The sequence below is a fragment of the Solea senegalensis genome, linkage group LG17 (assembly GCF_019176455.1).
Source record: "Solea senegalensis isolate Sse05_10M linkage group LG17, IFAPA_SoseM_1, whole genome shotgun sequence".
NCBI classification, from domain to species: domain Eukaryota; kingdom Metazoa; phylum Chordata; class Actinopteri; order Pleuronectiformes; family Soleidae; genus Solea; species Solea senegalensis.
In genome coordinates, this window is record NC_058037.1 from 15,970,337 (window position 1) to 15,988,674 (window position 18,338).

The 18,338-nt window shown below is 42.6% G+C and overlaps 1 protein-coding gene across 2 annotated transcripts in view; it reads right to left on the bottom strand.

The window, feature by feature from the left end:
* The window catches only part of map3k5 (mitogen-activated protein kinase kinase kinase 5), a 74,258-nt gene extending 58,459 nt beyond the window's left edge, over nt 1–15,799 (bottom strand). The window contains exon 1 of one of the 2 annotated variants that reach the window (XM_044048836.1): nt 14,749–15,799. In XM_044048836.1, coding sequence (XP_043904771.1) covers nt 14,749–15,223 — 475 coding nt within the window. In that variant the 5' untranslated portion in view covers nt 15,224–15,799. The remainder of the gene's footprint in view (nt 1–14,748) is intronic. The other variant, XM_044048835.1, reaches the window with a different exon arrangement.
* Between the last annotated feature and the right edge of the window lie 2,539 nt (nt 15,800–18,338).

Sequence of the window (18,338 nt, forward strand, 5' to 3'; positions counted from 1 at the left end):
AGACACACCCCGCCCGCCTGTGAACAGACTCAGCCGTCGACTCACGTGTGCTCCCTCATCTGTTGCTGTAATCTCTGCAATCAGAAATTAGCACAATACAAAAAAAACCAAAAAAAAAACTGTGTGTGTTTACACCAGGGAGAGAAAAAACAAACGGGGAAAAGAAGAAGCACAGAACATGCATCACCTGCTCCTGCTGACCAAAACTAACTAGATTTTCTCAAAGCGGAAAGAGGAGGGGAAACATATCAGTACTCTCACACTCAGTGCCCCGTGCACAGGAGAATAAGTGAAAGAGAAAACACTATTTTGTATTTTTTCTCATGGAACGGTCTTTTTTGAAAATGGGTCCAAGAGTGACAAAAATCTCAAAACGCCACGCTTGTGTTTTTGTGTACACACAACCGTGTGAAAGCGATGATGTCGTGGCGCCACCTCTTTAACCCTTAAACCCACAAGACATCACATAACAACAAACTTTACGCTCATGTTCTGGTGTATTATATGAGAAAGGATGACGATATATCACCAAATCGATATTTTGACCCTAATAGGGAAAGTAGTGGATAAAGCCTCAGTATGTTTCCATACACGGTCAAGTCGAGCTACAGTTTTTGCTAGCTGTTAGCATGTCGGGCTGCCACCTATTAACTTAAATACATCCAATTCTTTAAGCAGAGAGGGCATAAAATCAGTATTCTCGTCAGTGCAACAAATGTACCGGCCTGAATTTTGCCACGTTTTTGTCACCGTTGTGTTATTTTTTCCGTCTACCACCTTCTTCTATTATTTCCCGGTATTAGCCACAGTGGCTGTGGCTAGCTGGAGTTCGACTCTGATCTGAGCTAGACTCTGTGTTCGTCCCACTTAGAGAAATTCAATTAAGTACAATTGAAGTTCGACTAACATGTTTATTTTTGGATTTTGAAAGTCTGGTTTTCGTCAGACTGACACAATGAACCGTACTGACTGTTTCTGTCGCTCTTTGCCTGCTGCACTAGCTTATTTAGGCCCAGTGATTTCTCTGAGCGGGGGAGATGAGTAAAGGAGGGAGGTAATGTGTGGTGAAGTGCCTGCAGAATGGAAACCAGCGAGTATTTAACTACGGATTGTTCTGGTGTCTATTGGCTCCTCTTTATGGATCTGTCGCAGCTTTCCTCCGAGAGCTTCCACCAGAAACACATACTCTGTTCAGAGGAAATGCTCTAAATTATGACTGTGTGTGTGTAAGCATGAATGATGTCTCTTCTATAGAAGCATAGACTTAGACTAGAAGTAAAAATATATACTGTGCTATAGAAGAAGGCTCTACAAAGCGGTATCATGTTAATGCATTGCACAATCCCCCTTAAAGGTATAATACATGTAATCACTCTCAATGTTTAACGTTAGATGTTGTAAAATGTGAAGTGTTTGTCCATAAAAACCTCACTCAAGATAAAAAAACAAACCAAAACTTGTCTTTATCTGTCTTTTCGTGACATTAATCACAATAACAGTTGACATCTGCCGATTGGAAAATGTTTTATTCTGATAGTGGGGGCTGTAAATGTAAACACTTACTCCCAACGGCCTTCACTTATAAACAACACTGATATACACACGCCTAAAGCTACACAAAGAAGACACAGAACAGAACTATAGTTGTGTTAAATAACAAATGACAATCATTTGCACATCTGAAATTAAAGCTTCACCGTGTAACTTCACTCCTGCCAACCCAGACTTGAACTATAACTGAACTTCCTGAAAGGACAACAATAGTCGCTCATGTTTCAGAGAACCAGGGGTTAATTCCTTAACCTGAAGTTATCTTTTAACGTCCTTTCATCTCGAGGAAAATGTATTAACCGAAGGTTCGCTACCGTCTCTCTCTTTACTAGCATAGCTGTCGTGCTTCTGCTCTCCGTCGTGAAGTAAAACGCATCGCTCCGTGTCTCCGAGACACAGCTATAGCGCCAGGAGCTGTAGCTTGAATGATTCACTCATTTAAGAGTTTTGGGGGCGGAGCTTGGATGAGAGGGTTGACCAGAATCGGTGGGATTTATCGGTTGTATTTTTCCTAGCGTGTAGCCTGCTATTGCTAGCTTTCCCAGGCTTACAGACGCTAATGTTAAATACTGAAAACGATATCAATATCTTTACATTCCTCTACTGCTCTCACCGTGCCATGTCATATTTTAAATAATTTACTTTGTGCAGCAAGTACTTTTACTATTTATATCTTTATATTTGCTGATGACATCATGATTACTTTATTTCCGGGAGCCATTCTTGTTCTGTTCTCACCATGCTATGTCCTACTTCCACTTCCTGCAACAACACAAACAAACGCCCGTGCCTTGGCCTTTAAATACTTTGTATGTGCGAAAATGTCATTGCGTGCCAACGCTAAGAGCACTACAATTACATGAGCAGCAGTGTTTACATTGGTCAGGCTGTAAAGGTCTCGCGAATGTCCGTGCGACTGCGAGAAGGTCAGGTAGAGTCGGCAAATAAAGCACCCCTTAAAATGACTTGCATAACAACTCGACATGAGATGTTGTAACCATGGATACTTGGTGAGGAGGCTGTTGTAAGAGATGTAAATCAAACCATCTATCGGTGTGGATGGAGCAGTCACACGAAAACACGAGGGAAAGAGGCTCATGTGAGTGGAGCAGAGTTCAGTGGGAGGATTTCTCTCGCTGGAGTTTGGCCCACACTGAGGACACGAGGAGACAGTGGAAATACTGTCTCTGAGTGCCACTGGAAACCATTTCCCACACTCACACGAGTCGTCTTTTCCCTCGCTATAAGAAAAAAGCAAAAAACATTTGATGTCCAAACACGATGCCAAAACTCCAGGAACAGGCAGAGGAAGGTTGACTGCAATTTTGTGGCAGCTGCACGATGATTGCCTCTGACCGTAATCGCCTCCATCCATACATCCTATGTTTTCTGAAATAAGGAGTCGTGTTGCAGGTCGGGCCACATGGCGGCAAAGTGGTTTAGCTCTGTTACCCTGCAGCAAAGAGGCTGCGGTGGGTTTTGGAATCCAGTGGAAACGAGGGCCTTTCTTTCCCACAGTCCAGAAGCACGCAGAGGTTAATTGGACGACTCTAAACTGACAGTAGGTGTGAATGTGAGAGTGAATGGTTGTTTGTCTGGTGACCTGTCCACAGGGTGTTCCCCACCATTAGCTCCATGTCAACTGGGACTGGCCCCAGCGACCCTGCGACCCTCCTGTGGGGTATAAAGCAGTAGATGGATGAATGTTGCAGGTCCTTCATGGAACTTTGTACCAGACTGTAATCCTGAGTGAGAATCTTGCAAAAATAAGTTGGAATGTTGCTTTCTCCAGTCATCACGGCCTCTTGACACGTTCCTTCCCTTAACTCTGTCGCTTTTACGTTGGATGATGGTCGTGTCTGACATTTGGTCCAGAGGCGGCTTTTTGAAGTTGTCATGTCATGGCAGACTTCGTGGCAAGAGTTGCAACCGTTGCTAAGTCGGTGACGCAAGTCGTGTCACCCGTTACTGGGTGCACTCTGTTGAAGAGTGTCCAACTACGCAGAGTGGAGCCACTGTCACACGTCTTAATCCTGATAATGTCAAAACATAAACTGCTTAATCAGATGGCCATCAAGTAAGCAACAGCTCTGGTGGTGTGTGAACATAGATTAGGAACTGCCTAATCTATGCCAGATTAGGGGAACACTTAAAGTGGCTGAATTTTGGATTGAGTCTTCAAGATCGAGTTTGGACCTGGATCATACTTAACTAATTTATATTCTTTTTACTTAAATTCTTCAGATGTAGGGTTGCATATGTTTACCTTTAAGATGAATTACTTTAAGAACAATGTTTGTTCTTAAGGGGCATGTCTTTGTCTTGCTTTAAAATATAAACATTAGTTATATGAGCTAAATAAAACACCAACAAACGCACTTATATTAATCTGACTAATCTGAGGAAATATGATTCCTTTGCTTTACGCCAGTCAACAAGTCGGCTAATTCGGTTTCAGCTCTGTTGCATTCTGTTGAATTCTTCAGAAGGGTCATCTCATCTGCAACGTTTGCCGGGTAAAAACAAATGTGCGTGTTTGTGTGCATCGCTCAAAATGAAGAACATTTTTGCCTTTAAAGAGTTTCCAAGAAACACAAACTCCGATGATTGCCCTCAGGCGGAGGAGCTTGGCGGCAAAAGAAGTTTCTTGAAGGCACATGACAGATGACAAATGTCCCCAAAAAAGCTGCACAGACTTTGAACAACAACCAGTACAAGGAGAAAGCACAATGTCCCAAAAATACAACCATGGGAATGAAGGGGCATCATTCAGAGAATTTTCTGCCTGCAAATACATCTCATCTCCCAGAGGACACAAAGACAATGGTTACTCAGTGGTTTTAGATGCCCTGCCCTGCAGAGGGACTAACGTTTCCTTTATTTAGACACAAGTGTGCTTGAAAGAAATGACCCTGAACACACCGTGATGCAGGAAACCAGACCAAAAATGTGTGCGTGACACCTCTCTCCTGGCAGAATTGTACCTCTTGTTGCCATTTCACATGCTTAGAGATGTTTTTTTTTTTGCAAACTGCAGTGCCATGGCCCCATGAGGGGAGAGGGGCTGAGAACAGAATGTGAATTCATGTGCGGCTGGGAGAAACTCGTGCTGGTTGTCCTGACTTGCCTGCTTGATTTACTTCCTGCTCGCTTTTTCTGCAGAAACTGAATTCGCCAAAACAACAAGGGGTTTGTTTTTATGCAAAGTAAACAATGATTTAACATCGTGCATGCAACCTCACTTGACAGGACACGTTGACATAAAGCAGCGCCCGGCAGAGACGAGTGTAAAATTACACCACAACACTTACGAGGGGAAAAGAGAGGATTTCTGGACCTGTGTTTTTTTTTTTAAAAACGTTGCCGAAAGAAATCAGGATTAAAAAAAACCTGGCATTTAGAAGGATTATTGGATTACGTTGGCATGTCATTGGGGAAGCCCTGTGTCAGCTGGAATTGGCCTTCACTGGGAAAGTGGTTGAGAAAACAGATGGACGGAGACAAAACTTTGATGTTGACCTAATATCCAAGTAAATATTGGATGACTTGGCATGAACTCATGTTGAATGCTATCGACGTGCCAGAAACAGGTCAAACAGGTCTTTCACTTTTGGCTCATTTAAACACAATCTGAGATACGAATAAAACAGATGGAGTCTTCTTCATTTCGTCCGTATTCTTACGAAGAAAACAGACAAAACATGTTGTACTTCTGCACTCTACTTTTATCATGTCTCCGTTTGTGTCACTCTCCTTTAACTACTTCCCTTTAGCTTTATCTGAGATCGTTTTACGTCTGTAACTACTTTTTGTGCTGCTATCTTGACCAGGATTCCCTGGAAAAAGAGATCTTGTATCTCAATGGGAACAACAACAACAACAACAACAACAACAACAACAACAACGTGGCTATTGATATCTCCAACTCCTCCACCATCACCATGTTAGATGTTGTCAGAAACCGTTTGAATTGCATCTTCTTCTTCAATATTGACATTTTGCAATAGATTTAAAATATGATGTAACATTAACACATGAGATACCATCAAAATATTAACTACCAAATTTCTTACAATGCAATAAAAATAGAACTTAAACTTTATGGATTAAGATTACTGAAACCATTACAAGTCTAAACTCTCTTGTAACAGCTGCATAACATGTACTTCACTTCCTAAATTCTGTAAACACAGATTTTCAATAAACCAGCCCACGTGTTTGTCGCTAATTACCAACAGTATTTAGTGACAGATTACAGCTGTACGTAGATCAATATTGGAACTTACAAAGTCCATGTTTCCCCTTAGCGACAACTGACTGGATGTTAAGTCAGGTTCCAAAATAATTTTAATTAATATTGAAAATAATCATTAGTTGTAGTTTTTTCTATGAATCAATTCAGTTTTCTCAACGTACATGTATGCGTGTTTGTTTCCATATATCATTGATAAAAAGACACCAAGGTAAAAATGCCCATTAAAAGGTTACTTTTGTGCAAGCAACACATTTAAATATCATATGATGTATGAAGAAGAATGTTTTCTTATAAACAACCACTGATAGTAACAGTGAACGCGTCACAGAGTCCATGCGCAGCTGCTCAGTGGTGACGATGAAGCGAGATATGGATCCACGCCCATGGTCACACTGAAGGAATGTCCACATGAGATACAGACAGTGACAACCACAAGCCACAGAAGTAACAAGTGAACACCAGCAAACCACTTCCTTTGTCTTTCTCTGTGCTGTGCTGTACATTTCCCCCTCATTAACTCCTGCCTAATATTCACACCCTTCAATATTTCAAAATTTCTGCCTTTTTCTGTTTCTTAAAGGGGACATATTACGCAAAATCAACTTTTTAACCATTTTAATACTTATATTTGGGACTCTGGAGGCCCTACCAGTCGCCAAAGTGTGGAAAAAAAATACTCAGTCATGTTTTCGTGGTCCCGCTTAGTGTAAGTATAGGCGATAAAACGCTCGATGTTGAATTCCCTGCGCTTATGACGGCAGCATGCGCATTTCACCGCGAATGTTACTGCCCCACCAGTAAGTTTACTTCGCGAGCTCCACCTTAGCTCCACCTTGTCCCTGCGAGAGTGCAGGCGAGGGAGGAAGAGCGGTATTATGTCAACGCGGAGGGACAAGTGTGCTGTTGGTGGCTGCACAGTGGAGCACAGTGTTTTACAGAGGATTTTATATATGAAGCTAATGTGCCGGATAAAGTCAGCAATCGTGTGTTCGCACCACTTCACATCAGACTGCAGCCAGCGGTCGCCGCATTTAGTCAGGGGACGAATTTCATCGACGTACAAACACACACATTTTTAAGAAAAGGTCACACAGAGCTCATAACTGACCATTCTGACACGTCCTAATTAAAAATATTTGTTCAGTACGTCCTCCATGACCGGAGCACAGACTCAGTCTGATACAGTCGCATACAGCAGCAGTTTATGCAGCTCGCCGCTGGCGAACAGCGGCGCTGTCCCTAAGTGTTTTTAACTGATTTACAGTTGGACAGTGTTCGGCTCGATCCTTATGTAGGACGTCTCTTTCTGTGACGGCACTCTCGCTGTTTTCTGCGCACGCTGCCATGTTGATATTGTCAGAGAACTAGTGGAGGACGAATAGAGCTGTAAAGCGCTGTAAAGAGGACAAATCAGAAACCCCCTGGAAGAAGTGGGTGTGTGTTTGCCTGTGTCTCATTTGTATATAAAGGGACCTTGCATGAAAACCGAGCGTTCTGAAAGGGGCGGGTTTAGCAGGGTTATTGAACTGCTATGATTCTTCATCCTTATGGTATTTTGACCAAAGCATGTCACTGACATGTTCATTAGGACACCAGGGAACTATTTTAATACCCCTTTAAATGTGTATTTGGCCTCATAGAGAGGATCACCAAGATTCGGGAAATTCGGTTGGCGCTACGGAGCCCTTGAGCAACATGGGTATGGGAACTATGCCAATATCGCATTTTGGCCAGACCTGACCTCCATGCCAAGTTTCAACAGTTTTTATGCACGTTAACCCTCTCAAAAATAACCAGAAAGCCACGGAAAAACATCTACACTATTATAGAGAGAAGACAAACCCAACCGTTCAACAATGAGAAAGCACAAGGCATCAGTGGAGAGAGAAAAAACCTACAAGAAATCTCTGACAGAACCAGACTCAAACATCTGCCTAGACAGGTTGCGGTGAAAGGGAAAATGTGGGACAGAGGAGAGGAGCGAGGGACCCACCAGCATAAGAATTCCCGACAGAGGCTGTTGCTGCTCTGAAATCCCATCAGCGACTTCCCCGTGCTAAGTTGTTTATCCTCGCTCTTGTTGACGCTCGGCTGCCCGTCAGAGGTCGGAGGGCACAAGGTCAGGAGGAATTACCCCACAGCTCCCAGGTCACTCAGTGGTGTCTGGGAAGAGCGGCTCCACCTCAGTGCGTGTCTGCTGACGCTGCTGAGTGCACACTGGTGGGAAAGTTGGTTTCATGCTGATATTTCTCAACAGGAAGTACAGCTTTGTGGCAAAATCGGAAGCTCCTCTTCTTCTTCTTCTTCTTCATAATATTGTTCTTTGTCAGCAGGTTTTTCTGCTTCGACGTCTGCGCACGATCTAACGAGAGCACTCAGGTGCTTTTCTTCATACACACACACACACACCCACAAAACATGATGTCAGTGGATTATACCCCTGGATTAAATCTCATTTAAGAGGCCACTTTAGAAAGATGACAGGTGGTGAATCAAGGAATCTCCTCCAGGTGTCATCACAGGGTTTGTTTAAGGTGAAAGCGCAGAGAGAACGATGCTGAGACAGATCGGACTTCATCACTGTTAGATATTAGAAACCTCAAGGTGGCGCTAGAGGACGTGTCAGCTTCCCAGAGTCTTGGGTTGAATAATTAATCTTTTATAAATCATCAGTGGCACTTACAGCCAGGGCGGCACATTTCTGTGAATTTAAGGTTGGGAACTTAAAAGAGAAAAAATGCTTGACTGGTCATTTTTAGAATCCAAACTTCTATAAAGACATAAATATCAGCTAGAAAACCTATTTCCCCCGCGTTTGAAGTGGCTCACATGCCTTCGTACTGTAATCTCTGCAGGATTCCAACAATGTGCTCCTCTTCTTCCCTCTCGGCAGCAGAGTGTTCTCAGTATTGCAGCACAGAACATAAGCACGAGTGGACGGAGGGGGGTGGGACGACGACCGCGTCGCTGGCAGAGAGAGCGCTGAGTGCGGCCCGGACTCCAGCTCTCATCTCTCTGCTTTCACAACGCTGTTCAAAAACCAATTGTAACGCGGCGGAATGACGAGCCGGAGAGATGGAGCTCTCTACACGGCACAGCATCACACCCACGCGTGGATGATTCCTCATATATAACTAAATCTGCTGCATTTGTGTTATGACATCATCAAAGATTTGGGTTAGTCACTCTTGTCTTCCGTCAACAAAGACGCAAATTGGTTACCTTTGCAACTGGACTAACCTGTGATTTCTTCATTGTTCACTTCAAGTGGAATCCAACCCTCCACTTACGTCACAACAGTGAAGGCAGAAAGAAACAAAAACAAAGATCATTGATTTCTCTGAGATTACAGGACGCCACTCTTCAGATTATAGGGTTTAAATATTCCCCCGATGGCCTGTGAAGGCAGTCGATCGATTGGCCTGGCGGTATCTCCTTAAAGTCTGAACTCTGGAAACAGATTATCACACAGACAGAGAGCCACAGTTATCCGCCCCACCAGTAAGTTTACTTCGCGAGCTCCACCTTAGCTCCACCTTGTCCCTGCGAGAGTGCAGGCGAGGGAGGAAGAGCGGTATTATGTCAACGCGGAGGGACAAGGGTGCTGTTGGTGGCTGCACAGTGGAGCACAGTGTTTTACAGAGGATTTTATATATGAAGCTAATGTGCCGGATAAACACCAATCATCCTCCGCGTCGACCTCTGACATTGAGTCACCACTGATGGACAATGTCGTTGAAGGTTGTGGGTTCGATTCCCAACTCGGCCCGTCTACATGCCGATGTGCCCTTGGGCAAATCACCTAACCCAACGTCATCAAAGACAAGAAAAGAGCTTTATAACTGAATACATGATTTAGAAATTTGACAACATGATCTTTTGAAGAAGACGCCCCCTGGTGGCTAACTGCAACTTAGGAAACTGAAAGGCTACGTCCATTTCTCGTTCATGGTGTCGTGGCCAAGTCCCACATTCATTAAGTGGAGATGTGAAACTTGTAGAAACTCATACCGAAAATGAGTAAAAACATTCCAAAATTCAGTGACAGGAACTTAAATTTCTTCTGGCTAGCCTCGGCCTTCACCATTCTGAAAATATAAATGAACATAGGTCTGTGAGACCTGTAACAAGAAATGGAGACTGTTACATCCTCAGGAAACATGTTTACTTCAGACGTTATAAATCAAATTACTACTGCCCCCTAGTGGCTAACTTAAACGGTAAACGGTCTTAACCAAGCACCACGTGAGAAAATATTGAGTTCTTGAAGTAAGGTTAAAATACGGTGGTGACTTTTTCATTTGCTCGCTCATCATCATCCTCCTCCAAGTACCACCAGAAGAAGCTCGCGTACCACTGGCGGTACACGCGCCACACTTGGAGAACCGCAAGTCTTTAGGAAAACACATTTAAGTAGAGCAGAAACAATTAATAAATAATTCATCGAACCGTCCACTTGCTCTGCATTTACATCATTCATTAACCTGCAGCTTCCGTATCCGAGTGAATTATAGTCGCTGAATGTCGCCTTTGTCCACAGGATCATGTGATGAGGACATTTAAGGACACGCGCGTCGATATTTGAATCTGGCAAATCGTCCTTCCAAATAATCGGGGCGTGCAGGAGCACGCAGCAGCTCTGAGCTCATTGTTGTCTGCTGGTGATGATATCAAGCGCACACTTGTGCAGGAAGAGGATCAAGCAGTGTGTGAATGAACTGAAAAATAAACAACACACTGTGTTCCTGGGAAAATGCCTCCGACCTCCCATGAGGCCTGTGAGTAAATTCCACAGGAAGAAGAAGAAGAAGAAGAAGAAGAAGAAAAAAAGGAGGAGAACGCAATGTTTGTACAACTAATAACACGATGTTATGACAAGCAACAAAGTGCGTTTGTGTTGACCCGTCACTTCTTTACTTTGTCAGCGTGTGTCCTCGCGATAGTGACATGATCTATTCATTTGATGTGGACGCATCGAACTAACACAAACTCGACATTTTGGAGGGTGGATACATGGATTTTATTCTTTCACTTCCTTCAAGATTCACAAGACTTTTGTTACTAATATCTAATATCTGCTGTATATAAATAAACGGGTACATTTTAGGGTGGTTCCATATATTTAGGTGCACACTGAACCAAATACTTCAATGAAAAAGAAGAAAAATGTGCATTTTACATGTTAGCCTGTTATACTGCATGTATTTCTCTTATAAAAGGGAATAAATGTGATATCATCTGTCAAATATAAGCCTCAAGGATGAATTCACATTACTTTGAGGCAGGAACAACCTCTGTGTCACAAGCTTGTAGCTGTAAATCATGTTTTAAGGAGTGAAAAATCTGAATTTACACACACTTACACGCATTTCAATTGCGAAAATGGGAGTGAATGAGCTACAAACTGTGAAAATAGAAAGCAGAAGCAAGCGTTTGGTCCCAAGTAAGAGCTGTAGTTTACATTTAATTGTTTTTTTCTGTTTGCAAATTGTGAAATGTAAGCCTTAAAATACATATAAAAGCAATGTTTTTGTGAGATTTTTGGGAGATTATGTCACAGTAAGTGTTTAAAAATGTGCTAACGTGTGTTTTTTCTTGCAAGTAAAAACACTTCCTCTTTCTGATGAACTGCACTTTTAAGACCTGTCAATCACACATGAACACAAGGCAGCTGGAATCCTACACAGGAAGCACTTAACTCTTAACCCTTAGTTAAGAGTTTCACTTTCGGATGAGTAGCCTGTTTGACAATTGATAATATTTGTAATAATGAAACAAGAGTTCAGATGTTTTCCAGCATCTTAAACTTTGCTCCATTTGACAAAAAAAAATCATTTAAACTTAGACATTTTGGTTTGGGGACAAAACAAGACGTCATTTTCAGGTTTGATCAACATGTTTTTTAACATTTTCTGATATTTTATGTGCCAAACAAGTATAAAATAATGGAAAGATTCATCATTGATGAAAATAATCATCATTTGCAGCTCTACTGCACATGAATGTCCAGAAAACGACTCGATCCTGTGAGTGTGGACATGTTTCTACCACATTTATGAACATTATATCCTGTATTTGCACTTTTACACGCATGGTGTTTCTTTCTGAATAATATATTTTACTAGAATCTGTTTTTAAAGAAACTCGACTATCTGCGTGCAGAACCTGCTGAACAAACCCCGACTCTTCATATCTGAGCTGAATGCAAACACTGGCTGCTGCTCTGAACATCATCACAGCTGCTTTTTATTTCACCACAGTCCCTGGAAGCTCTGCTGCTTTCCAGAGAACTCCCTTCTTTCTTTTCTTTTTTTTTGGGGGTGCTTATTATAAAACATTTCCAAGGCGATTCAGAGCCAACGACAGTGTACGACACACACAAGCCCTACAAACCAACGCAACGGGGGGAAAGTTGCTTCCAGTCACGGGGTTCAAAGCTGCTTTTCACTGCGCGGAGATTCCACTGGAAAAGTCTCAGCCTCACGACTCAGACCCATGACACTCCGGCACAATACAGGAGGTGCACAATGGAAGTGGGGAAACTATGCGTGTGGGAAAAATGTTTTAAAAAAAAAAAACCCCAACCCCTCCTACCTTTTGTGGAGCAAATTAAACAAAATCAGACTTTTTTTTCCCTATCTCTCACTCTGCACTCGTGTATGTACTGTACAGTCAACCAGGGGTCAGAAAGGTTATTACAATAAACAATTAAGTGATAAACATCAACGCACAAAAACAGCATAGAAATACATGTGTAAGGTTATAAATCTCTCCGTGACGCACACGTGCGAGACTTACGTCAAACGTCGCGAGCCTGGGAACGCGTGAAAATAAACGTGAAAAAAATATAGACGTAAAAAACACGGACACATTTCCATCAACTGACGGCCGCCACGTCCGTGTTCAGGAAGCAAACACAGCGTGCGCACGCACAGAAGGACAGAATGTGGTCAATACATGGACTTTCACTGGGTCATTTGACTAATAATGAACCTCGAAAAGCGGTTAAAACGTTACATTAATGTAGTCAATTTTACCTATTTCTACGTTCTCAAAGAAACTCGCTTGCATTGTTAAATTTTGTTGATAAAGTTTTTTGGGTACTACATATGCAAGTACTTATTTGACGCTTACATTTACTCCAAACCTGGCTGTCTCCATGACAACATCAATGTTTTTATTTTATTTAGGTTAGGTTAACTGTCAATTTTCGAGCAACAGAATCTTACAAGATAAGCAAATCATTTAAGATGACATTTGTTAAATCATCTGCCGGCGCACAGATACTGATGCTGGCGGGCCAGTTTTGGCCCACGGGCCACCAATTGCTGACCGCAGATTTAGGTCTCTTGAGTGAAAGTTAAAGAAACCTGTTCGTTTATTTATTTTACGGACAGAAAACGACAAACATCTGTTCGACATGAGACTATTTCACACATCTGTGGTTAACGGCACCTGGGAAATGCTGAGTCAGCATCATTTGTTACTATAGTTTCCTCATTTCGGCTCATTTCTCGGTCACTGACTCATGACATTTATCAGTCACTCAGCATTTTCCCCTGGAAACGCACACATTCATGACGACTGAAGACGTAAAGGTATTTATTCACTGCTGTTGAATTATCGCCTGGTGCTCAGTGTGACACAGCGACCTGTCCTGCAGGCCACTCCCCAACAGCAGAGGGGCGGTGCAGCAAAGGTGCGACCTTTAACCCCCTGAGAAAGAGAGAGGGACACGAGCATTCCTGCAGCGACCATGCACGTCCGAGGTGTATTGATCTCACAGTGTAACCATGATAACAAAGAGTAAAGAGCCAGTGTGATGATGCATTTAGAGCGGTCATTGACCAGGGGTCAGGGGTCACAGGACACTTTCTGGGTCCCCCAACCCTTCAAGTAAAGCTGCAGTACGTAATATTTGGTGATTTTTTTTGTTGTTGAAATATCACAATGCTGTTTTAGACCTATACGACACAAAACCAGTGCCAGACAAACACTGTCAAAAATGTTTCCATATCATTAGAGAGCTTTGAAGGACTGATACAGTATCACACCTGAAATAAATCACGATATATCAGTGTATCGGAACTGTTTTACACACCTGCTGCTGCCAACCAGTGGTCGGAGGCTTAAATGCGACACAAAACTGAGTATATGTCAATAAAAGAGCTTCAAAATACAGTATTGCTACACAATCACGCAACGAGATATCATGATATATTAGTGTATTAATATTGTATTAAACCCCTACAAAAAGACATACTGCCAACTAGTGGTCGGAGATATACATACGCAAAAACGCAAAACAAGTGCCAGAAAACCACTTTCGAAAAATATTTCAATATCGTATAACGCTCTAAAGAATTTGTACAATATAACACAAAAAAATGCCAAATTATATGAGTGTATTGACACTTTTTCACACTCCTACAAAGGTCTGCTGCCAACTAGTGGTCGGAGGTATACACCGCACACAAAACCAGTGTCAAAAACATTTACGACATCTCAAATAGAGAGATTCAAAGAATACATACAATCATGTCATGAAATCTCACAGGCCATTAATGTATCAGTACTGTGTTTAACGCCCTACAAAGTCCTACTGCCAACTAGTGGTCGGAGGTTTAAACACAACACAACACAACACAAGTGCCAGAAAATCACTTTCAAAAATATTTCCACATCATATAGCACTTTAAAAACAATTGGTACAGTATAACACCTTAAAAACACTGTTTCACACTCCTACAAAAGTCTGCTGCCAACTAGTGGTCGGAGGTTTAAATACAAGACAAAGCCAGTCGACTGGAAACGATTTAGAGCCACAATTCACCACATTGAGAAGGATTTCTCACTTTATCATACTATTTATATCCTTCCTATCATCTTAAGAAGTTGATTTCAACTGTTAGATGTATTTCTTGTGTGTGTCCTCGACTCACCCGCGTTGTAGAAGCTGTCCAGCACTGTGGTCTCCCCAAAATCCAGTTTACTAAAGTGGACCGTCTCCAGTTTGCTGCCCACCGTGTCGCACGCGTCCTTCAGACACTGCAGGGCCATGCTCTCCGAGTTGCTCTGCTGACCCGCCTCGCCGTTCACCACGTAGGCGACGGTCACCGGTCGGCTTTTGCTTCCCTTCCCGGTGGACAGCAGCCCCCCAGAGTCCAGCGGGCAGGTCCCCCCGGGTAAGTGGCTGTACCCACTGCCGGCACCACCGCCGCCACCACCACCACCGCCGCTGCTGCTGCTGCCCACCATGGAGTCATGCCAGAAAGTCCCTGCCGCGGGCACCCCAGCTGGGGCCCCGCCACCTCCAGCACCGCCACTGCTGTCACTACCGTGGGAGCTCTCTTTGCCGGGACAAGACGCAGCAAAGCAGGGCACCTGTAAGGAAATCCCGTCCTGGTCCTGGCTCATCGTGTTTCTAAGTGTCACTCAGCGCGTGGAAGTGTGGGTTTGTGATGAGCGGCTCCTCCATGGAGAGAGGCAGAGAGGCAGGATTACGCACGGCGGCGGCGGTTACCCATGTAGCCTCTGCACGCACACACACACACACACACACACACTCACATGCACCCGCCGTTTACACGCAGGTAAACAACACTGTGTTGGCTAGATGCTAGGCTGCAGCTCCACGCGATCTTGCATGTCTGCCGTGGGGTGTGCACACGAAGTCACGACAAAAACGCGCAGGAGCGAAATCCGCGCATTCCTTCCTTCCTTGGTTCCTTGGTTCCTTCCTTCTCTCCTCTCCTTCTCACTGTGTCTGAGCTCAGATCTCACAACAAACTGACACTGCACTTCCAGAAGTTGAGTAACAACACGCCCCGCTGTCTGCGCAGGAAACGCCCACAGCAGCGCTGTTTCACGCAGAGAGTGGAAGAGGAGCCCGCAGTTCCACTCACACCAAAACACACTGTGTCACGTCTGGAAACACACACACACACACAGAGAGAGAGAGAGAGAGAGGGCGACTTCAAACAAACCCTGCCCTGTTCTGTTTCCACTGTTATCTTCCCGTCTGCACTCACGCACTGGGCGGGGAAACGCGAGTGGGAGGAGTCGGTGTGTGTAAGTGGGCGGAGACAATGTCACCAAGTTATGTGGAGTGAGGAAAAAAAACTGAACACTGAGCTCATTCAGAGTTAAAATAAAACAAAGTGCAAATACTGTTACTATACTTAAGTACAACATTCATGTACATGTACTTTACTTTGTTATTTTATTTACATTGACAGCAACATTTCCTCTCACTGTCTTTGTTACTCTTTACTACAAAATAAAATCAGAAGAAGAGGAGTTGGTATTATGGTCTGTATTTATAGAGAGCTTTTCTGGACTACAGTTTTCACCCATTCACACGCTGCAACACGGGGCTAAGTGTCTTGCTCAAGGACACATATAGACTAGCAGAGCCAGGAATTGAGCCCACAACCTTCCAGTTGAAAGACAACTCTCCCTGCCACTGAGCCACCATGGCTCAACCTTTTCACTTAAAAAACTTATGAACATTTTCATATCATAGGAAATGACTTTTGCTACTTAAGTACACGAAATGTCATAGATTAGATTAGACTTTAATTTAAGTAATATTATAAAAAAAAAGTGACTTCAACTTCCTCCAAGTCGTTTTCTGGTAACATACTTTACATAAGACTGTAAATAAGAGCTCTGTGTTCGTGAAGACACTGGTGAAGACAAAGCAGGTGTATGAAGCACAACAAATCATGAAGGAAACCACAGATGCTGCAGATGCAGATGCAGAAGTGACAGGCATTGGTGTACGCAGACATTCCAGGGGCACAAGTGAAAAATGGCACCCCTGACCTTAACCCTCTTATGACCATCATGATGATCAGGCCTTTTATTTTGATTTTATGGCTGCAGAATTGTCCAAAAAAAGAAAGAGTTCAATGAGCGAGCGCTTCATTGTGAAGATAACATTCACTTTCAATATGTGACAGTTTAGGAATTACAGTACGCGCCGGTGAATCTCGTCTGGGATTGGAAGCTCGTACCACGGAGGTCCTGAGGTTCTACCGTAATGACAACTATATGGGAGCAGAGCTCTATTTCTCTCTATCTTATATTATTCATCCATCTTCTACCGCTTTATCCTCCACATGAAGGTCACGGGGGTCACTGGTGCCAATCCCATCTGATATAGATGTCCAATTAGCCTAATCCCCAAATCCACACGTTTTTAGACTGTGGGAGGAAACCAGAGGACCCAAACAATAACGTTTATTGAAATATAAAAACATATATATATATATATGTCTTTGCAGCAAGAAGACCTGGGTTCACGACCCGGTCAGAACAAGGGCCTTTCTGCATGAAGTTCTCCCCAGGTGTGCCTTTGTTTTTGTTCTGGGTTCTCCAGTTTCCTTCCACAGTCCAAAAACACTCTACATTGACTGCAGGGGACAGTGGGGGACACATAGAGGGGACACATAGAGACAAACACCCATCCAATCTCACACTCACTCACTCACACAGTCAATGTAGTGTCTAAATAACGTATTCTCTAATCTGAATGTTTTAAGAATGTGGGAATAAGATAGAAAAAACAGGCAAACCACACTCAAGGACCCTTGTTTCTGTGAGGCAAGAATGCTAGCCATTATACCACCATGTGACCCACAAATGAAATGTAAAATAACAGATAAATGAGTATTAACAACAAAGCTGTTGACATCATTGTTTTCCTAGTTTGTGTTTTAAAGTACAATAATAATTGTTGTTTTAAGAACTTGTTAAACTGAATTTAGTTTCCTGCCAAATAATTCTGTCTTTTTTGTATATATCTATATGTATATATATATATATATATATATATGTATATGTTTACTTTTGTTTTGTATTTGTAGTTTATGTCTTGTTTTTTATGTGGAGGAAAAGACAATTTTCCATATGTAGTCACAATAAAGTTTAACCTTATCTAAACTCTCTAAACTGGAAGCGATTTATAACGTTTCAAAAATCCATTATGCACCGTTTATTTGTCCATTAATCTTCAAATAAACTATTTAAAGCATAACATGTTATTTTCTGTTTTCAGTCTTTAAAACATCCTTCATTAAATGTTGATTTTTTTTTTCTGTTTCCTTCTGTGTGAATGATGTCACCTGACATCACGTTGGTTCTTTACTGTCATAATGAGGCCATCTCGTGGTTGAATCGTGTCATTACAGGGGCATTTTACTGTCACGTGGGTGTACCTAATAAACTGAAACAAACAAAGTGTATTTTAATTAGTTTAGTGTGTTCCACAGATGCTGATCAGAACGTGGTTTGAGTTGTACACACACAGATGTTTCTGTGACTCAGACCGGACGCCTTGTGGTTGGAGCATGTCATTACAGGAGATTTATTGTTACAGTAGTGTACCTAATAAAGTGGCAATATAATGTAATTGTATTTCTAATTATTTTCCCTCATTGATAAGAATGAAGTGAAACAATAAGGAAAATACTTTGTCATTATAGTGCAATATTACAACTTAAATAACTTAAAATAAGAGAAAAACTAT